At 38.3% G+C, this 23,581-nt stretch overlaps 1 protein-coding gene across 1 annotated transcript in view; it reads right to left on the bottom strand.

The window, feature by feature from the left end:
* Positions 1-7,628: 7,628 nt before the first annotated feature.
* The window catches only part of PTGFR (prostaglandin F receptor), a 45,788-nt gene continuing 29,835 nt past the window's right edge, over positions 7,629-23,581 (bottom strand). The window contains exon 3 of the mRNA XM_004758136.3: positions 7,629-11,517. Within this exon, the coding sequence (XP_004758193.1) occupies positions 11,215-11,517 (303 nt within the window). The 3' untranslated portion in view covers positions 7,629-11,214. The remainder of the gene's footprint in view (positions 11,518-23,581) is intronic.

Genomic DNA, 23,581 nt, shown 5'->3' with positions numbered 1-23,581 from the left:
TGACAAAATATAGCATCTTTTCCTGATTAAAACTCTTCAGAGTATAGGGATAGAGGGAACAGTCCTCAATATCATAAAATCCATCTATGAAAAACCCACAGTGAATATCATTCTCAATGAGGAAAGGTGAGAGCCTTTCCCTTAAGATCAGGAACATGACAAAGATGATCCCCTCACCACTATTGTTCAACATAGAACTGATTTTGGAAAGGAATAATTTGAAAGCAGTTACATAAATTCATCATAATTATTTTTTAGGAAGAAAATTACAAATTCATTATGAAGAGGCAAAATGTGACCCTTTGCTAAACAAAGTGATGAAAAAGAAAAACACTTAAGCAGGTACACATCAGGAAAAGCTGATGGTGCTTGACCTGCAGTGGCAATTACAAAGAAAGCAAAATCATTAAGTTTACACACTGGGACTCAACAGCCATGTGCCATCTCTTAATCATCAGAGCAAGAAATGACTTCTATTCCATTAAAAAAAAAATGTGTCTTATTTCGCTAAGCATGATACGCTCTAGTTCCATCCACGTCGTTGCAAATGGCAAGATTTCATTTCTTTTGATGGCTGCATAGTATTCCATTGTGTATATATACCACATCTTCTTGATCCATTCATCTGTTGATGGACATCTAGGTTCTTTCCATAAGTCAAGCAGAGAAAGACAACTATCATATGATCTCCCTGATATGAGGAAGTGGTGATGCAACATGGAGGCTTAAGTGGGTAGAAGAAGAATAAATGAAACAAGATGGGATTGGGAGGGAGACAAACCATAAGTGACTCTTAATCTCACAAAACAAACTGAGGGTTGCCGGGGGGAGGGGGTTTGGGAGAAGGGGGTGGGATTATGGACATTGGGGAGGGTATGTGATCTGGTGAGTGCTGTGAAGTGTGTAAACCTGGTGATTCACAGACCTGTACCCCTGGGGATAAAAATATATGTTTATAAAAAATAAAAAATTAAAAAAAAAAAAAAGTGTCATTAGGCAACTGAAGGTCAAACCACAAGCTTTTGCTCAGATGGTAGTAAGAGTTACAAATTTAATAATGACACTCTTACCTACTTGCAAAACTTACTCAGAAATCCAACTGAAATGTGGAATTTCAGAGTGTGGTTATAATCTTGTAAGGAATTACTGGTAATTCTTATAAGAGTTGAAGTATTTCCAAGAGCAATACTGTAGTGTGATGGTACATCATCTTCCATCCTTGAAATCTGCAGAGATTTTTCTTCTGAGGCTAGAGATGCTAAAATCATTCCCTCTTAATACCACTCCATGATTACTCCTCACAAATCAGGAATGTGGAAAGTTCTTAAATACATGTACAAGTGAATGACAGAAGTGCCAGCCCATAGGCTACTCTTGATAATGCTTCATTAGGTCAATATTAACTGCTGCCTCCATTCTGGACTGAATCATGATCCACAATGGGTTCTTTTCACACATAAAGGCGAACTGGTCTAAAATACATTTATATTTTTGTTGGACATAAGCAATAATGGGCTTATAGGGGACCAACAACCTATCTTCACAGGCCTGAAGGATGGGCTAGTGTGTTGAGGGAATGTAGGAGACAGTAATCAGCTGATACCTGTTTATTATTTAGCACAAAACCACAACCACCACAAAAATTAAGCTCCTTTTTACCTCAAAACCTTGGCACATGGGGTTCTTTTAGAAAATTCTTCCCAGTGATTATAAGTTGATGATTAGTGCAATTAATAAAGGCTTAGGGGGTATGTACCACAAATCAGAAAAAGGGTAAAATCCAAAGAGCTATACCTAAATCTTCTGGAGAATTCTACTTCATGGAAAATGCCATTATTTTCCAAGGCATCACTAGAAACATCACTACAGGACAATTTTAATATCAGCCTAACCACAATTAGAAAGCAAATAGCTATGTAGTACTTCTAATTTTAGCTTCTTTAATTCTCAGAACATTTTTGAGCTCTCTGTTTTGCATTTTCTTGTGAGTATTGCTTTGAGGAAATCACTAATCTTATAAAACCATAATCATAAGTGATGACAAATATGACAATCATCAGGAAACTATATCCTGTTTCTGTTTTCAACTCTTCTAATAGTTGAAATTTTACAAACTGATATATTTTACTCTGAGATTTTGGAACGATATATTTAAGTAATTGACTACTTGGGTGCTGGGTGGCTCAGTTGGTTAAGTGCCTGTCTTCAGCTCAGTTCAAGATCCAAGAAGGAGCCCTGCATTGTGCCCCCTGCTTAGTGGGGAGTCTGCTTCTCCCTCTGACCCAACCCCCTCTCATGCTCTCTCTCACTCATTCTCTCTCAAATAAATAAAATCTTTGATTAAAAAAATGATCAACTACTTACAACATTTTTATCTGTGTTTATGTTTGATATCCTTTGTAAGCTTCCCAGAGAACAACAACACACTCTTCATAAAAGGGAAAAGAATTTTCCTGAGTGGAACCATGTCTTTAAAAACCTCAGCCTGGGCTTTTTCTTCTGTAATTTTTCCCCCCCTGAACTTAGAAATGCCACTTACTTGGATTTATACAAATGATGCTGTATTTTTAATGTCTTTAAGAATGAAATTTTGAGTTCAAGTATTTTTATTTAGTTTGGGTCCTTTTATTCTCTACTGTCATTCTAATTGTTTTGAATAAAATCCACTATAATAATTTACTTTTCCCAAAAGTATTAGTATTACATTTTATTTGGAAACTGAAAAAGTTGCATTATTCCCTCCTCCCCTTGGAAGCCAACAACCGACTCAAGATTTATTTTACTGAAGTAGGAAATTATTTTAAGACAAAGTAGGCTCAAATAAGAATGGAAAACATAATCAAAGAAGATTACAAATATTGGAAATATAAGGGAGGAAAATGTAAAGTTAATCCAAATAGCCTTGTTCTTTTTCTAGAAAAAAAAAAGAGGGGGGTTGGTTAATGGTAAGACATCAGCAGTATTTCCAGATGACCATAGGAATGTTGTCGGTCTATATGACAACAAAAGTCTTTTAGACATCAGTAAGAGGTATGTGACCAGCTAAACTCGAATTTCACTTACATCTGTTTTGTCTTTTTGTATGTGACTCTTACTGTCATTCTATAACATCCTGCATTCTAGTGTCTTCCTGCACAGCTCTGACATTTTTCAGGTCCAATTTGTTTCAGGTCAGAGCAAAAACAGTCCTTAGGGAAGGAATTAAATTGCCAATACCAAAATAGTGGTACAATTTTGCATAGTCTAAAAGTTGCACTTTTCTTTGTATGTTTCATATCATGCCATCTGTAGCTGGTTAACATGGTTGATTAATGGTTCTCAAAGTGTGTTCCTCAGATTGGCAGTGCCTGGGACCTTCCCTGGGACCTTGTTAGAAATACGAATTTTCCAACCCTACTAAGGACTGACTGACTCACTCCCTGCGGTGGGGCCCAGCAGCAATCTCATTTAGTAAGTCTTTCATGTAAAACAGATGCATGGTAATATTTTTTTTTTTTTATTTGACAGATAGAGATCACAAGTAGGCAGAGAGGCAGGCAAAGAGAGAGGAAGCAGGCTCCCTGCTGAGCAGAGAGCCCGATGCGGAGCTGATCCCAGGACCCTGGGATCATGACCTGAGCCAAAGGCAGAGGCTTTAACCCACTGAGCCACCCAGGCGCCCCTGCATGGTAATATTTGAGAACCGCTGGATAATAATAAACCTGTGATAATAAGCTCAATCCCCAAGTGGGTCAGTTACTTTAACTGTATCTCAGTATTTATCTCAGTATTGCAGACTACACTCTTGTTAGGGCTGAATCATGTCTCTCCAAAATTAATATGTTCAAGTCCTAATCCCCCAGTTCCACTGAAGGCCACTGGATTAGAGATAGGGTCTTCAAGGGGCAATTAGCGTTAAAGGAGGTCACCCCTTTAACTCTTGTTATCACAACTCTTGGGCCTTCGTCCAGTGTAACTGGTGTCCTTATAAGAAGATGAGATTAGATATTGATGAAAGGCCAATTGAAGACAAAGGGAGAAGACAGTCGCCTACAGACAGGGAGAAGGGCCTCAGAAGAAATCAACCTTACCACCATCTTGATTTCAGACTTCCAGCCTCCAGAATCGTGAGGAAATAAATCTGTTTTTTAAGCCACCTAGTCTGTGGTACTTTGTTACAGCAGCCCTAGCAGATTAATACAACTCGTAATTAACCCATTTAACCATCTGGAAACTGTTGGTCACAGCAGACATCAAGCAGACATCAGCAGGCAAAAAGGGAAATAGCATTCCATAAAATTATGTGGCATACACATAAAATTTCTTTACTAAAAAAAAGCATTTCAAATCCAATGTCCTACTGGTGATAGGTCTTAGGGTCATTGGTGATCCCAGGAGTAGTATTACTTTTATAATTGTGTGGTGTAGATTAGTATTACCAAACTGAATTAGTAACAGGCCAGGTGAGCTAAGCTCAATATTTCAAAAAGCCTAATATAGAGGTACCCCAGATAAGGTTCCAAGAATATAATGAAAAAAACTTTTTTGTAAAACTGCTGTCATGATGTTGGGTCTATTTGTTACACATTCAATATTTAAAAAAAAAAAAAAATGTTAGGTCCTTATCTTACATGGTACCAAAAAATAAATAAACTCTATGACAGCTACAACATCTAAAGTTAAAAAACAAAACTCTAAGTGTAGAAAATGACATAGGGGGATATATTTGTAATCTTTGAAGACAGAAAGTCTTTCTAAACAAGAAACAAAATAAAGAACCCATTCAAAGTTATTTCTGCCTAAGTAAAAAAGTAGAACTCATCTAATATGGTGAAAGACACCTTCAGCATAGAAGAAAATGGCAGCCTTGGAAGAAAATTATTTGTAACATTCATAAAAAATAAAGTCTGGTATGGACTAAATTGTGTCCCTCCTCAAAATTCATGTGTTTAAGCCCTATTCCTCAGTGTGATGGTATTTGAAGATGGGATCTTTGGGAAGTAACTAGATTTAGATGATGTCTTGAGGGCTGAGATCTTCGTGATGGGATTTGTGCCTTTGGGATGAAAGAGAGTTCTCTCTCCCATTCTTTCTCCTTTCCCTTCTATCTTTTCCCCCTTCTCCACCCCCCATCCCCCATCTCTTTCTCCACCATGTGAGGAAACATCTAGAAGAGGGCTATGAAGAGAGCTCCCACCAGGTCCCTAATTGGCTGACACCTTGATCTTGGACTTCGAACCTCCAGAACTTTGAAGCATCAATTTCTCTTGTTTAAGCACCCAGTCTGTGGTATTTTTTGATAGCTGCCCAAGCTAACTAAGACAATATCCTTAATATACACAGTCCTCCTGAAAGTCAGTAAGAAAAAATTAACATTAAAAATAGATAAAGGTCAGGAACAGAAAATTTACAAAGGAAGTGGAAATGACTAATAAAGGTATAAAAAGTTGCTTGGCCTCATTACTGATGGGAAATACAAGTAACATAACAAAGCTAATATTAAATACAATTTATTTTGCCAATCATGTGGCTCACAATAAAAAGATTGCTGAAATAAACATAGGAATAGGGCCTTTTCTTAAGAAGAGAAGCCAAGTATACATGTAACAGTGGGGCAGTTTCTATGGATATTGAAAATGTGCGTGCCCTTAACCCAACAATCCCACAGAACACAAGAAGGGATAAGGATGTGTATATTGAAATAACATAATTGGAAAGAGAGAAATGACCAAAAACAAAACCAGCTCTGTTTCAGTAAGAAAATTATTATTTAAATTATAGTATACTTCTTATATGTAAGAGTATTTAGTTGTTAAAAGGAATGCTCTGCATGTACCAACATGGGTTATTGAAGAACGAAAGTTTTACAACACAACAGTATGTCTAGTAGAATCTCCTTTTCTTAAACTAAAATTATTTCTGTGTATACTGGTATAGGATCGCCTTATTTAACACGGGAAAGTTAGCACTACGCCAACAGAAAGCATTTTGTTAATTTGGGGTTTTACCAATTGGATATGTAAAGAACTCAAATAGTATTAAATACAAAACTCTAGGAGCACCTGCGTGGCTCAGTGGTTTGGGGCCTCTGCCTTCGGCTCAGGTCATGATCCCAGGGTCCTGGGATCAAGCCCCACATCAGACTCTCTGCTCAGCAGGGAGCCTGCTTCCTCCTCTCTCTGCCTGCCTCTCTGCCTACTTGTGATCTCTGTCTGTCCAATAAATAAATAAAATCTTTTAAATAAATAAATACAAAACTCTAAGAGTTCATATGCTTGTATAAGTGAAAATGTAAAGCACACTTTATTTTTTTAAAAGATTTTATTTATTTATTTGAGAGAGAAAGAGAGTGAGAAAGAGTATGAAAAGGAAGAAGGTCAGAGAGAGAAGCAGACTCCCCACGGAGCTGGGAGCCCAATGAGGGACTCGATTCCCAGACTCCAGGATCATGAGCTGAGTTGAAGGCAGTTGCTTAACCAACTGAGCCACCCAGGAGCCAGTAAAGCACACTTTAAAGCCAAAACACAGTTTCTTTATATTTCGGCCATTCTGCCTCTACTTTGCTATGAATAAGGATATACATAAAATGGTATTTTCGGGACACCTGGGTGGCATAGTTTAAGCATCCAACTCTTAGCTTCAGCTCAAGTCATGATCTCAGGGTTGTGAGATTGAGCCCCATGTCGGGCTCGGTATGGGAGCAGAGGCGGCTTGGGATCCTCCCCCTCTGCCCCTTCCCCTGCTCATGTGTGCACATGCTCTCTCCCCCTCCCTCTCTCAAATTAAAAAAAAAAAGAAAGAAAAAAGAGAACAAGTTTTTTCACTTCTTATTCTATATTGACTTTTTAATCTTCCAAAATTCCTATTAATTGCAAACAGCGTATGTGGCATTTATTCTGTCTTATAATCTTACTGATTATAGGCTAGTTAGAAGAATGAATTCTAAATGCTTTCATTCCATGATTTTCTTAAATAAATAAAAACTTTAAAAGAAAGAGTTCTAGTTTGAATTATGTTAGAAAGGCAAGCACAAAAATATTTGACCTAATAGGGAAATCTTTCATGCTGTCCAATTATTTTCAATTCTCCTCAAAGGCATATCATAGTATTATACTAGCCTGCTTCCTTGAAGGTAGTAGGCCATTCGATTGCTTTGGCCAGAGATGTGTGAGCAAAAAGAATATGTCTTAACTCCAGGTGGAAGCTCTAAGAGCCAGTTCATGATTTACCATGCTTTTTTCCCTGTAGCAAGGCAAAAAGCAACATAGAAGACGGTGGGGGCTTTGTCACCTAAAGTCTGAGTGATTACAAGGGGCAGAGCTCCCCTTCTGAGTGGACATGAGCCATGGGTGAGATGTAAGCCCTTTGAGGGTTCACGGCATGAAGACTTGGGCGGCCATTTGTTATCACAGATATGTCTCTGCTATCCTGACACATCTAGGCCAGTGTGTTTTGGAAATTATCAGATTCCCATTAAAATTTATGACCTGCCTAGGTGACCCACAACAACAAGAAAAAGAATCAGGAAACAGATACCAAAGGTAATAAAAGAAAACAAGTGGAAATTTTTCCCACCGAAGATATAAAAATGGAAGTTTAGGTTCAAGTTCCAAGCTTTATACGACCTTCCTAAAAACAGCCACTCTTGGTTAACACTAGTCCAAGTTTATTGTAAATCATTTGTTGGAAGTTTTAAACTAGTCAAAACACTAAAATTCCATGAGTTGCACATTGATACAAGCCACAAAATATACATATCACTGTTTAATTTCATACAGTCCAGCAAGTATGAAGAACACAAAATATATTTATTCACATAACACATTGTATCTACCATTAAAATACCTCAGTAATAAGCTGAAGTCCAACATTATTTACCACGTGGTAAAATATTTGACACCCAGATGAAGAAGTGAGAAAATGTGTATACCCATCCCATGTTTCATATTCTGACCTTTGTTTATTAATTTGTAGCAATGGTGGTGATACAGGCAAAGCTAGCAGCAAGTTTCAAAAAGTTCATCTATGTGTTTAGCAAGTGCTCTTACCTGGGGTCTAAATTCAGATTAGACACAAAACTAAAGCAAGTTTTTCTTTTAAAGACTGAAAATGAGCAAACAAGACTATTTATTTCATAAGACAGATGCGTATGTGTGTGTGTGTGTGTGTGCGTGTGTGTGTGTATGTGTGAGTTAACTTTTAGGTATTTTGTACTTCAGCAATGCAAATAATTACACGGAACTTTCAGCCTTTAGGAAAAAATTTAGAATATTTGTGTCACTTAGTTAAATCCTCAGGAAAAAGTGTGAAACAGTAGGAAGTACCTACAACTAATTATGAGTCAGCATTTCCTGTCTTTGTTTATAATTCGAAAAAACCCATTTGCTGTTAGCTTTTGTCTCAGTTTTTAAATTCACCAACAAAAGAAAAAAAACCTGCATTTACAAGTCATTTGCTTAGAATAATCAATTTCCCCAGAAGTAATATGATCAGATAGTATGTGAAGTTGCTCAGATACTACTTTACTCAATGAGAAGGATAATTCAGTTGCTCTGATGGTCTAATTATAAATTTTAAAACAGACCTTAAAATTCCAAAATTGGTTAACCTGGTGAACACTATTTGTGCTACTCATTTCTAATAATCGGAACAAAGTAATTTTCACTTTAAACATTTCTGTGAAATATGTTGCTGGCAGCTACACTCTATTATTCAACATACAAGATGCCAAACTACGCTGAGATATATATAATAACAGAAATAAAATTCTGAAGTCAGATGTATGTATATTGTGTTCACTTTATTTTCCTTGGACAAAAGGTCTAACACAATGTAAACACATATTCTTCTATTACATTTTTTTTTTTCAATTTTTGGTGTCTACTTCTTGGGTTTAACCTCATTATAAAACCACCTTAGTTGCCCTAAACCTGTGCTCAGATAATGAAGTGAATCCCTCCAGGACATGCAGAGACTGACTGTCCTGTCGTTCCCTAATACCTCACATGCCCATGCATTCCCACATACGGTAAGGTCACAGTATCTCCTCGATATAGATGCTCATGGCCAGAGTGACGTCTTAAAAACCATGACATCAGAAAAACCATGATGCTATTTACCTAAAAGCCTCAAGGAGAAGAGGTCTGGAGCCCTGAATGAGAGTTTCTCTGCACACCTCTCCCACGTCACAGTACATGGAAATTTTGCTGCAATATCCTATCCAGTCTAAGGAGAAAGGATGAAGCTATGGTTCCTTGTGCCTCAGCTCCCAGGACACCAACACTCCCTTAAGTAGCTGTGGGAAATAAATGTCTCCTCTAAGCCAACTAAATGTTCTGGGTTTTAAGTGCCTTTGAAACACATGAGAGCATTCATGTAATGTAACAGCAATCAGAAATTGCAATGGCTTTTTTTAAAAGTATATACATTGGATATTTAAATATACATATACACACATATACATATCAAAATAACCAATATGTAATTGCCATTTTAAATAAAAATGCAAAAGACTTTGCAATTCCATGCTCATTTTGCACCAAAAAAAAAAAAAAAAAAAAAAATCTTGTCTGTAACTCAATTTGGCAAGTATATCATGAGCATCCACTATGTGTTCTATATATGAGAATAGCCTAACTTTGTGTGACTCATCATTTACTGTTCTTAAATTAAGAATATCATGTGTCCCTGTGTGTGTGTGCTCTTTAAATTCACTGGGAAAAGTGTTTCCTTTAAAATCTTCAATGAGGTTATTTGCTTAACTTCTTTTTATTTGTTCATAAGAATTTACCAAAATTCACAAAAGTGGACAACTTCCAATGTGTATTACCAGTCAAAAGCAAAAATTTGTGAATGTAATAATTTAAGTCTAGCTGAAACACAGAGATTTCCTGAAGAATGTGAAATCAGTCTCACAGAGAAGGTTAATTTTTTAAAATGGACCACAGGTAATGAAAGCAAAAATTCTTTGACAGAGGCAGAACTACCTACCCTATGTTCTGATGGCCCCGGAACATTTTCAATGATCATGAAAATTGGGCGGTTGGATTATACAAAGAAGCAAAGAAGTCTAAAGTATTACTGGAAATTTGGGGAGAGATCATTATCCCCTGATCTCTTGTACCCATAATAATGATCGCCAAGTGCCTGACTAATTGCCAATTTTCCCCTTGACACAGGTAGCATAGGCTCTAGAAGATGATATCATACAGATTTAATGAACTAGCTTTCAATAGAAATTTTTGATATGTGTATGTGTCTATGCATGTGTGTGTATGCATGTGTGAAGAAAGCACAAACACACTAGCTACAGATAGTCTTGGAATATTATATATAGACTGTGTTTCTTTTGTTCTCTAATACAGCAATGGCAGTTCAGAGTAGAGCTCCTTTGCCAACATGCTTTGTACCTATCACGGGGGTTTAAGCTCTGTCTGTTCGCATTATCCTTGGCATGCTTCACAGGAACTGCTACCAGGCAAATTCCCCTATGTAGTAGAGTCTTGGTTTCTCTAAAAATCGTTTACTGAATTTTCAGAGGAAGATATTATGTGAGAACGGTAAATCTATGACTCACACAAGGAAACCTTCAAACAATCTGCCATCACAATAATACAAGCAAGAAGTCATATTTGTCAAAATGACAAGAATAGGCTCATTCTAAGGAGGCTCGTGAGGTCAGGCAACCTGATGTCCACATCTGGTGTCATGGAGGTCATTGTAACAAGCCACAGTGAACCCCATGAGACAGGACCATTCATACATTGATTGAAGGCACATACTGAGCGGTGTAATAGACCAGACCCAACAGTGAGGCCGCTCCCCTTCACTGAGCCTCGTTTATCAGGAACAGTTGCAGGGCAATGACCCCCAAACAGCTATTTCATGTGCAGGTTAAGTATTAAGATGCTGTTGGACAAATAAGACACACAAAGGCTTTAGGCCTCAACAGAGTCACTCATTGCAAAAGCGTGAATAACACAAAGAAGCCCAAAACACTTTTTCAGTGTGACTCCCATGGCATTATCATACTATGTTTACCTCCAGTTGAAATAATAATAATAATAAGGGAAAATAGAATTGCACAGCGAATTTCACAAATATCAACAGCTGAATCCGACAAAAGTGCCTCCAAACTAACTGCTGAGGTCTGAATTTTCCAGTTAGGCTGTCTCCATCCAATTAACTGAAATATTGACAAAACTTTCCTAAATGTTGCCCTAGACCTACACTGCCTTACTGTCCTATTAAACCAGGTGCTGGCTGATTTATTTTCTCTGCAACTGGGGACTCAGAAATAGCAGCAACCTTTAAGGAATTTTTAATGGAGCTAAGCTCCCACATGTGCAAGCTAATGACATGGACCCCACAGCAGCGCCGGGAGAGTTTGTAGAGATTCTTCAAGACCGCCTTCCGCAGCAGAATATACACCCAGGGATCTAAGATTTGATTCCACGTTGCCATTCGGAGAGCGAAAATTGTTGTTTCACAGGTCTCCCGAGAATGATCTCCGTTTATTCCAATGTTGGCCATTGTCACCTGCAGAACAAGCAAAATAACAAAATCCATTGATACAGATAATTTCTCAGTGCCAGAGTTGTTTAACTTAACTAGCTAGGCTACAAGGTATCCATTTCACTTTCCACAAAGTGATGTTATTTTGCAAAACACTGACATAAAGAAATGAACAGTAGCAGCAACAATGACGTAGATATCTGATTCCTTTGAGTTTATATTGACATTAAAACTACAAAAATTATAACTTACATGGCAAGTCAAATGTGCACAAATAGAATGACCCAAGAGAGGACAAACACTGATATAAGTAACTGACTTTTTCTTACTTTTGGGAATGGTAAATTGAAAGCCAACACATGTGTGTGTTTCCATGAAAAAAACACTTAAGTTTATTTGTAAATAAAAGTACAGATAAACTATAGATAAGAGGTTTTTAGAATGAATTCAGAGCATCTGATACAACTTGCACATAGAAATGGTATTGTTCCAGAATGTCACTTTTAGAGTTTTCTGCTTGGTAACTACAATACCAATTTCTTCTTATTTCATAGTCCCTTCTCAGCATCCCTCACCCTTGCCTCAACTTGCCTAGAATATTCCAAAAATGCAATGGAATTTTCTAAGGGTTTTGAGGAAATGATTCCCCTTTACAGTACCCTGGAGTTAACAATAACAATGCATATTTTGGTCCCATGTATCCATTTCCTGATCACTCATGATGTTAAAAAGGAATAATTTTGTGGAATAAGTTCCGTAAGAGGTCCCAGCTACAACTTAAAACTGGCCTAATCACTGAGCCTAGCTTTGTGAAAACAAACAGTTGCAGAACAGACATACAAGAAGGCTTTGAAAACACCTTGGCTATAAATAAATAAATAAATAAATGAAAAGTAAGAATAAATGAACAAAAGGTGAAACTGAAAAATTAAGGGAGGTTTGGACCATTACACCACCAGCCTTAAGAGAGGATATAACGAAGCCTAAAATCCAAATGAAAAGAAAATCAAGTCTTTCTTGTCTTCTTAATGGACCATTATGAGAAGGAAATGTCTTAATTTGGCCTGTTGATATTAGTGGCTGAAGGATGAAGGTCCCTTATCAAAACCTTCATTATCTACAGAACAAAGTACCAGCTCCTTAGCTGGTTCCTGGATGATACATCTGAGGTCTGCCACAATCTCATCTCCCCTGCACATACCCGATGCTCCAGCCTGCCCTGAAGGCCCTCACCTGTCCCAGATGCACTGTGCCCTTCTCAGCTTCGGCTTTATTTTGAATGCCTATTCCCCCTTCCTCTGCCTGGTAAATGCCTGTCCACACCTCAAGCCCCATGTAAAAATGGGCTCATCACCATGAAAGTTTCCCCAGCTTTACCAACAGGGATTAGCAAGTTGCTCTCTCCTCTGTGTCACCACAGCCCCCTGTCCACAGCCAGTTACATCACATCCCACACTGTATGATAATTATGCATTTGTCTCTATATCTATACGCATCTCTTTTTTTTTTAACATCCAGTACAAAAGTTGACACCTAAGATGTACTCAATAAGTGTTGGAATGAATAAAACTATATTATTTTCTATTCATTGAGACCATTTCTAGAAGCATAGGAACTAGTCATCAGAGGAACATCTGATCATCCACCATAACTGTCTAATATTTTGAGGCTTAAAATGTTTCTGAAAGCTTTAATACAATGCCACCCACTAGTAAAGGATTCCAAAGTTGTTTATTATCACTCAAAAAAACAAAACAAAACAAAACAAAGGATCTTGCAATCCATGCAAGAAATGGTTGGGAAATGGTTCTTTGCTTCAGGGTTCATTTCCTAGGGAAATAATGTATCAAACTGCAAGTCTAAACATTCTGAGCTCAGTAAAACCAACCAAGTTTCAACACAGAAAAAAACAAACAAACAAACAAACAAAAAACGCAGTCCTCACCCAATAGTACCTGGGTCAGGTATAGACACTATGTCCCTGTTCCCCAAGTTAACCATTAGGATAGAATAAATAAACCTATATAGCCCAGTTTCTCTTAGAAGAAAGCACCCAATGAGATATTTTCATTTTATATTTTTCTTTACTCATCAAATTTACTCATCAAATATATATTATCTATTCTTTTATTCTGAATGATTGTCTTGCTGGATGGAGTATTCTTTATTTATTTATTTATTTTCAGCATAACAGTATCATTATTTTTTCACCACACCCAGTGCTCCATGCAATTGATGCCCTCTCTAATACCTACCACCTGGTTCCCCAATCTCCCACCCCCCACCCCCGCCACTTCAAACCCCTCAGATTGTTTTTCAGAGTCCATAGTCTCTCATGATTCACCTCCCCTTCCAATTTCCCCCAATTCCCTTCTCCTCTCTAACTCCCCTTGTCCTCCATGCTATTTGTTATGCTCCACAAATAAGTGAAACCATATGATAATTGACTCTCTCTGCTTGACTTATTTCACTCAGCATAATCTCTTCCAGTCCCGTCCATGTTGCTACAAAAGTTGGGTATTCATCCTTTCTGATGGAGGCATAATACTCCATAGTGTATATGGACCACATCATCCTTATCCATTCGTCCGTTGAAGGGCATCTTGGTTCTTTCCACAGTTTGGCGACTGTGGCCATTGCTGCTATAAACATTGGGGTACAGATAGCCCTTCTTTTCACTACATCTGTATCTTTGGGGTAAATACCCAGGAGTGCAATGGCAGGGTCATAGGGAAGTTCTATTTTTAATTTCTTGAGGAATCTCCACACTGTTCTCCAAAGAGGCTGCACCAACTTGCATTCCCACCAACAGTGGAAGAGGGTTCCCCTTTCTCCACATCCCCTCCAACACATGTTGTTTCTTGTCTTGCTAATTTTGGCCATTCTAACTGGTGTAAGGTGATATCTCAATGTAGTCATTTTGTTTTTTTAAGGAACTTATGTATTCATTTGAGAGAGAGAGAGCACATGAGCAAGGAGGTGGGGGCAGAAGAGGCAGAAGGAGAGGCAGACTCCCCGCTGAGCAGGGAGCATAATCTGGGACTCAGTCCCAGGACCCTGAGATGATGACCTGAGCCAAAGGCAGATGCTTAACCAACTGAGCCACCCAGGAGCCCTGAGAAATTCCATTTTAATTGAATTGCAATGGCAGTTTTAGAAAAGGAATCTTATGTAAGTTACTGAATCCATCCCCAATAAACAGGTGACTTTTAGAGTCAAATATATTTGTGGTGATTGAACCGTACAGCATTTGTGAAATAGAATATTTTATCTCTGCAATAGTGACTGCAAAAAAACTTCAGGAGGAAAAAATTACTCTTATGCAAATCCAAAAATATAGGTTTAAAAAAAATGTAAAAATTGAAATATAGAGGCTCTAAGAGGATACTTCTTTATAACTATTTTTCCATATTTAAATTATATAAATGTCTAATCCATTAAATATAAGCGGTAACAATATTTCAGTCATTTTCCACTTACTGACTACTCATTAAGATTTTTAAAACAGCATTTTGAGCATGGTAGATGATTTAGAGATAAGTAAGACAAAAATACTACAATGGGAGGAAGACAAGAGCGTATGGTATTTCTTTTTTCTTTTTTTCTTTTTTTTTTTTTTTTTGTATGGTATTTCTTATACCCCAGCTGTAGAAAAGCTGCAAAATATTGCCACAAAATACAAACATTTGTACAGAGTAACTTTTTATTTTCTACTGGGTATATTGATAGAAGACTAACCAATGACCCAATTGACAGCACATTCCTGCCTCTGCTGAAAGACTCTGAGTTGCAAAGAAATGAGAAAAGTTGAAAGAAATGAGAAAATGGGACATGCTGGGTAGATTCCTTCCCCTTTGGAATGGGACAATACCAACCATATGTGCATCTTTGCTCCTTCACACCAGCTGAAGAAATGATGTGTAAAACAAGCAGTGGGGAAAATTTTAAACTAAATAGCACATAGAGAAGAAAAAATGTATTATACCTGAAAAATCAAAAAGTTCACCAGGATCAAGAAGGTTCATTCGTAGAATCCATGTATTTTCATTTGCTAATCCAGTCTCTTCCCCCCAGGATGGCATTGTTTTTGTTTTTGGGTTTGGGTTTTTTTTTTTTTTTTTAAGTCTTTTTAGTGAGAAGATTTATGCCAGAACTCGTAGGAATAACCGTTCATATGGTTCTCAGCTACTAGACTTACCAAATAATGGCATAACTTCCTTTTCTGACACTTTTTAAGGCAATAAAATATAGCCATTTATTCTGAGATACCAAATATAACAAAATGTAAAATAAATAAAATGTATATATGCTATGTCACATGTGATCACTTCTTTAAGAAAAACTACAGAAAATGTAAAATAAATACAATCAAAAGATATACACTAGAGACCAAGTAGAGAAAGTACTAAGTCACAATAAAGATAAATTATTCCTAACTGAATGAGCAACTACACAATTAAGAAAACATCCTTATGACAAACCACAGACCCCTCAAAGAACTTGATCTCTATGAAAACACAGGCCAGCATGAGTCCAGAGAACTGGTCATTCCCGTAGTTATGGGATCCTGAGTCATGTGAAAGGCAGAAAGTCTCCTGTAAACCAGAACGTGCCACATGGGAGTGAGACACAGCCAATAATACTAACAACAGAAAATAGAGCTGAGTATTCCCTGTGCTAGGAAGCCCCTTCCTACCTGTAGGTCAAATAATCATCCTAGCAACTCTGGGACATTTGCCTTGTTATCTGCATCTTACAGATAAGCAAAGTCTGGTTCAGCAAGATAAGGGACCAGTCCATAGGAAACATCAGAGCCTGTCCAGGGCCTGTCCTTCTAATGACCTCTCTACTGCCTCTAGGCCCTGAGGTGCTCAAACTGCCTACCAAATGACACCCAGAAAGAGTAGAGAAAGCCTTCTGAGGAGTGGGAGATACGATGGGAAGCAGTTGCCTGAAGGAACAGAGACTTCAACAGCAACCACACCGAGGGAAGGACACCTTTAGAATCTGTTTCAGCACAAGAAATGGGCATTTCCTGGCCCTGTGTTCTTGCCACTTCTCCTGCCAACATCCCCACCCACCCTGAGGCAATGCTGGGATGGAAAGTGAAAACAATGCAGAATGGAGGCCCTGTTCCTACCATAAAAATGCCTGAAGAAGCCTTTCTCTTTCTCCCTTTAGATTAACACAGATACACACCCCTCACCCCTAAGACAGGCCAAGGATGACAAGACAGGGGCAACTAACCAGGATTTAGGACTGATGTCTCCTAGTCAGGGGGACCCAGGGAATTCTGTTCAAGTTTCTTAGCCCAAAGCTAGAGATGATATCAAGTAAACAATTATGTGTTCATGTGATCACTACTACCAAGATACAAGTTCATACCTCAGAAAGTGAAGCAGGAATGTAACTAAACAGATTCTAAGAGCAAAGAGAGACAAAATATGATTCACTGATCATAAACACACAGAAGTCCACATCGCCTCACATGAGAAGACAGGATCACCATATATCTTAGAGAAAGCAAGGAAGTTTCCATTACCCAGTCCAGTCCTCTTTATAAAACAGAATTCCTTACAGCTGTCTTTGTGTATCTGATGGAAAAGATTCAGCACGATCCATGGGACAATCTCTTCCATTTAAACTGTGTGAGTTATTGGGGCTCCTGGATGGCCCCACCAGTTAAGCATCCAACTCTTGATTTCAGGTCCAGTCATGATCTCAGGGTCATGAGATCAAGCCCTGAGTAGACTTCATGCTGATCATGGAGCCTGCTTAATATTCTCCCTCTTCCTCTTCGCTGCCCCTCCCCTCCCCATGTCTGCAAACGCACTCTCTCTCTCTAAAAATAACTTAAAAACTGTGTGAGTGGTTGAACATTCTCTTGTATCATGAGCTGAAATTTACATATTCTAGTTTTGGCCTCCAGAGCATCCTGGATTAAGTGCTGTAAGCTTTTCACATACTTTAAAAATAACACTAACTTCTATCTATTTCTCCATTTCTTCTACTGCTTGTCATAAAACATGGCTTGCAAATGCCTGGCTGTCCACTGGTTTCTTGATCTTCCTTTAAAAAATGCACTTGTCGGAAATAAAATTTACACTCTCTATATAGTCAATTAAGGACAGAGCTCAGTGTATAAATCATTGCTTAAAACCCATTCAAACCACTTCTATCTGTGCCTCCAGGATTACCTCAGGTAGTTTCTCCTTTGAATAAATCCTAACTCCTAAGACATTATAGGAAATAAGCTTCTCACTTATGAGATGTACTTCTAGTGAAGCGAGACAGCCTTCACATTTCCCTGCTTTTTTCCAAAATTTTTTTCCAAATTATTTACTTCCAAATAATTTCCAAATTATTCAGAATTATATGTATGGATATATAAATATTTAGACATAACTATGCATGGTTAAAGTCCCATATCTGTGATTCGATCTTAATTGATTTGCATTGTGGTATAAATATCCAATTCTGGGGGCGCCTGGGTGGCTTAGTGGGCTAAGCCTCTGCCTTCAGCTCAGGTCGTGATCTCAGGGTACTGGGATCAAGCCTCACGGCGGCCTCTCTGCTCAGTGGGGAGCCTGCTTCCCCATTGCTCCCTGCCTGCCTGCCTCTCTGCCTACGGTGATCTCTCTCTCTCTCTCTCTATCTGTCAAATAAATAAATAAAATCTCTTAAATAAATAAATAAATAAATATCCAATTCTGGAGCCTCAGATATGGAACCAAGGGCAGGACCTTGTACACTGGATCCACTCGCAGGATGTCTCTTAAACCCACACCCTGTCCACCCAAGTTTGCTGTCTTATCACTTAAAAACCAGATCATTCTATTATGGGCTCCTAATTGTCCTCCAGACACGATTCACTTATTCACTTATCTTATTTCAACTTGTTCATTGTATTTGTCAAACATTTCATAGGTGCCACAACATGTCATTTTCCCTGTCCTTTCCTCTCCAGGAAGGACCTGTCTAAATCCTCTACCATTCCCACCCTTTCTTCCTCAGGAGGCCTTCCCTAACCTCTCTGTAGCTCATAATCTCTCATTCTACACTTCCATCACACTTGCCACCACTCCACTAGCATTGATAGACACCATATCAGTACCGTGTGCAAAATACATTATAAGAAAAATGTCAGCATAATAGTTCTTCAATTATATTATGCCTTCTGTCTTTACCTTCTTCAGATCTTTCTCCTCTACTTTTGACAGGATAATTGGGAAAAGACTCCCACAGCTGACATGAGAAAGACAAGAACTAACATTTACTTTCAAGCACAGAATTTTGGAGGGTTAAGCAGAAAGTAGGACAGACAGCCCCAGATTCAAGAAGTCAGGAATTCAAGGTGAAAAACAAGAGAAGTAAATGAAAGTTTATGTGAACTCCTGTTTCAAAGACAGCCTCTGACTCTGAGACCATTCATCTCTAGCCTTCCCAGAGAGCGTAAGTACTTAAGATTAAAGGAGCCTGCTGCAATTAAAATTAGTTTAAAATTTTTAGTTTTTTAAGGTGAGAAACATGTATTTTTACTGTTTACAGAAAAGGGTCCCTAGTCTCTGGTCAAAACTGAGAATCCTTGTGAATGATAAAGAACAAAGGCACAGAGGCAGAGATTCTTACCTGGCCAGATCCCAGCAGGGCTTGGGGGCCTGGAAAGGGCAGGGGGCAGGGAAGAATAAGTCAAAATGCTACAACAGAGATTTCTCTGCCTTAGCGGTCCTAATCTCAGCTAAAGAGTTTCTGTCATCCCTGGACCTTTTGCGTAAGAAGTTGTTAGACTCAACAGGTAACACTGATTAGTCAATGTGTTCGATTTGACTCTAGAAGAGTTTTGGCCTAGCTACAGTTGGCCATTGACTATTCCTGTTAGTGTGTGACAGGTTCAGCCACAGAAGAGAGGCAGGAAGACCAGACCAGTCCACTGGGGCGACTTAGGCCCCGGAGGAACAATGGAATTCCTTTGCCCCAATGAGTCTTTAAGAAAGGAGAAAGGGAGGGAGAATTTCATATCCTTTAACTATTTCATCCTCACAAAACTCCCAGGGGGAGTTACTATTTTTCTGATACTGCAGATAAGAAAACACAATCACAAAGACATTAACTTGCCCAAGTTCCCACTGCTGGTAAGTGGCAACCCATCTATCTAGCTTCAGAGCTTCTGATCTTAATGGTTTACTAAACCATTCCCAGTAATGAGACCAATAATCTTATGTTAGATTTATGAACAAGATAACAAGCAGAGAATAATAACAAGCATTTATGAGTACTTCGTATGTTCCAGAGGCTGTTTTATTTATTTTTTAAAGATTTTATTTATTTATTTGACAGACAGAAAGAGCAAGCACAAGCAGGGGGAGAGACAAAGGGAGAGGCAGAAGCAAGCTTCCCTCTGAGCAGGGAGCCCCATGCAAGACTCAACCCCAGGACCCTGGGATCATGACCTGAGCCAAAGGCAAACACTTAACAGACGGAGCCACCCAGGTGCCCCCAGACACTATTTTAATATTTTACATCTATTATCATATTTAATTCTGTTAACAACTCTTCGAGGAAAGCAGTACTTTGCCTCTGTCAAAAAGAAGGAGCTGAAGCATGGAGAAAGAAGTTAAGTAATTTTCCCGAGGTCATGGAACAAAAAGTGGTGGGGTCAGGAGTTGAAGAGCTGGAGACGGTGAGTGAGGGTGCATGTATTGGCCTCTTTGGCATTAGTAGATCTCATTTTTAACTCACTAGGTTTTGTTTTTTGTTCTCGGTTTTTTATTGCTTGTTTGTTTGTTTGTTTGTTTTAGATTGTATTTATTTATTTTTTTTAATATAATTTTTTATTTTTTATAAACATGTATTTTTATCCCCAGTGGTACAGGTCTGTGAATCACCAGGTTTACACACTTCACAGCACTCACCAAAGCACATACCCTCCCCAATGTCCATAATGGAATACTATGCAGCCATCAAAAGAAATGAAATCTTGCCATTTGCGACAACATGGATGGAACTAGAGCGTATCATGCTTAGCGAAATAAGTCAGGCGGAGAAAGACAACTATCATATGATCTCCCTGATATGAGGAAGTGGTGTTGCAACATGGGGGCTTAAGTGGGTACGAGAAGTATTTATTTTTTTGACACACAGAGAGAGAGAGATCACAAGTAGGCAGAGAGGCAGGCAGAGAGAGAGGGGAAGCAGGCTCCCTGCGGAGCAGAGAGCCCAAAGCGGGGCTTGATCCCAGGACCCCGAGATCATGGACCTGAGCTGAAAGCAGAGGCTTATCCCACTGAGCCACCCAGGCACCCCAACTCACTAGGTTTTTGTTTCTTTCTGCCTATATCTGGTGTTCTTTCTAGCTGATTCTAGCACTTTTTCACCCAGTATTTCTATTAATGCACTTTCACTAAAATCTTTTGTTAAAATCAGGAATGTATGCTATTAAATATGTTGCTCCAAATCTCTCGTGTCCATAACAATAGACTTAAGTGACCGGTGAGTCAGTTGGGTCAAGTACCGCCCAGCTGAGGGGTCCTTCAGAAGCATGGCTGTCACAAAGACACAAGGGTAAAGGAAACCTACCTGTCCTGGAAGGGAAGGATTTCTTTATATTTACTAAAAGATAAAAAGTGATGCAGACAATAAGACAAAACTCAGAATCCTATTTCTTTCTTCATATCTATCCCATGAGGAATGGCATAATTTTCCTTTTAGTATCCACTTTTATCATTTGACTGGTCTTTAGATGTCCTATTGGATCCTGTTTAATTCTTTTAACCCCCACTTGTAATTGTTACCCTTATTCCGTCCTTTCTGTTCTGATGAAAATAAAAAATCAATAGGCAGAATTGTTAGATTTTACAAGAAAACATGTGTATGAGAATATATGTGTTTGTTTATATGTCCTGCCTTGTTACAAAATAGTTTGAGGCATTTTACTTTGAACTATGCTTTTAACAGTACTATAACCTCTAGTTCTTTCTAGTTGTGATTATCTATCACAAACCCATAGTTAAGCTAACAAAACACGGATTATGCCTTAAGCATTGGCAATGATAGATGCAGAAGACATTTTCATCCTAATCAAGAATTTTAACTAACATGTCATATCTAAAGTAATTATTTGCAACTCTAGGAGTTAGAGAGAAAAGAGTTAGTTGGAAATTAGTTATGGTATTTGGGTCACCCTGCTTCAGGAACAAAAGACTACTTTGTTGATGACACTGTTTCAACAGCAAAAGGAGACTGGGGAAGGTGTTTCAGTAAAACATCTGCTCTGAAACATACTATGTTTTTCCAAAGAGAAACTTCTTTAACTGGCAAAGTTCATTTATTATTACAAAAGTTCAGAAAGAATTTCTCAAGTATTCTCTCCATTCTAGGACAATAATTCATTAGTTAATGAGAATCTTCAATGAAATGAGTGTCCCTTTAAAAATAAAAAGATAACCATGATCCATTCTTCAACAGTCTCAGCAGCTGATACCACACTCCATCAACCCCATCAAGACTTTGTCTTATGGCCTCCTTTATCCTCAGTGCCGCGCTTCATACTTGGGACATAATAGACACTCAATAAATACCAAGTGAAGAAATAAATCAGTAAGAAGGAGTTTTAGGGTCCATGGAGGCCACAAACCATGGCTATTGTTTTATACTGTGCAGGGCACATGGTGGGTGCCTAACTATTAATCGGCATACAACCTTCTCTATAATGCATAAAACTATCCCAATTTACTTCAGTGGCCAATAGTCATCATAAATGAATAGCTTTCATCAAGTTCATGATACCATTATGTTCAACATCCAATAGAAGACAGATTAAGTGGGTTGTGGGATCTTAGGTGGGAGTAAGGACATCTTTTTAAATTTATTTTACTTTAATTATTTACTTCTTTATTTTCGGTAAGAGACTAAGTTATTTAAAGTGGTGAACTTGGACCTTGAAAGTTTAGCATAGGCATGCCACCAGTGTATGTTTCTGGTATGATTTTAGGGATGCAATTATGATGGCATTTTTGCATTCCTTTAATCATCACTTCCCTCAGGCTTCAAAAAGTCAATCAGATACTGTCATATCAGCATAATAATAATAATTTTAAGGATTTTTTTATTTATTCATTTGGCAGAAAGAGATCACAAGCAGGCAGAGAGGCAGGCAGAGAGAGAGGAAGGGAAACAGGCTCCCCGCTGAGCAAAGATCCCGATGCGGGGTTCAATTCCAGGACCCTGGGATCATGACCCGAGCCGAAGGCAGAGGCTTTAACCCACTGAGTCACCCAGGTGCCCCAATAATTTTAAAATAATAATAATAATAAGTTGCACTAAATTCTTTTGTTAATTAGAGTTAAGACTGAAAGACCAGCGATCATTGCCTAAAAATCAATTTTATTAGAATATAAAAACTTACAACTTTATGCCATCCAAATTTCTAAATAAAGATCCCCATATCTTTTTATAAAATGATAAAAATCAGAGTACCTGGGTGGCTCAGTGGGTTAAAGCCTCTGCCTTCGGCTCAGGTCATGATCCCAGGGTCCTGGGATCAAGCCCCACATCAGACTCTCTGCTCAGCAGGGAGCCTGCTTCCTCCTCTCTCTCTCTCTGCCTGCCTCTCTGCCTACTTGTGATCTCTGTCTGTCAAATAAAATAAATAAAATCTTTAAATAAATAAATAAAATGATAAAAATCCAATTTTAAAATAAAAAGAGAATTTCTATAATGCGAATATATAGTTATTAGGTAGAGCTGATGTTCTTTATGTAGAAAGTACTAATTGTCAGATTTCTTTCACCTAAGAACTGACAGTTGCTAATATGAATTATATCTGCTGTCAATGTAGCTGAAGCCTAGGCTTAGAGTACAGCATAAGAAAACTTCTGAGAATGTTTCAAATGGTCCACTAGAAAGGATACATCAGCCATGCTGTCACTTATCCTTAACAAGGGGTTCATGGTCCTGCCAGATCTGGCTTTTATGAAGCAGACTGAGTCCTCCATGTATTTTATGGATAAGTCGTGGTTATTTCTACAAAGAACACAAGTTCACTCCATCCCTTTTAATGAGTTACTGTAACCCATCTATGAAATGTCCT

This window comes from Mustela putorius, unplaced genomic scaffold, assembly GCF_011764305.1.
Source record: "Mustela putorius furo isolate JIRA1106 unplaced genomic scaffold, ASM1176430v1.1 tig00003853_pilon_pilon_pilon, whole genome shotgun sequence".
In the NCBI taxonomy this organism is placed as follows: domain Eukaryota; kingdom Metazoa; phylum Chordata; class Mammalia; order Carnivora; family Mustelidae; genus Mustela; species Mustela putorius.
Note: the sequence above shows the minus strand (reverse complement) of the source record. Positions and strands in the feature narration are given on the sequence as shown.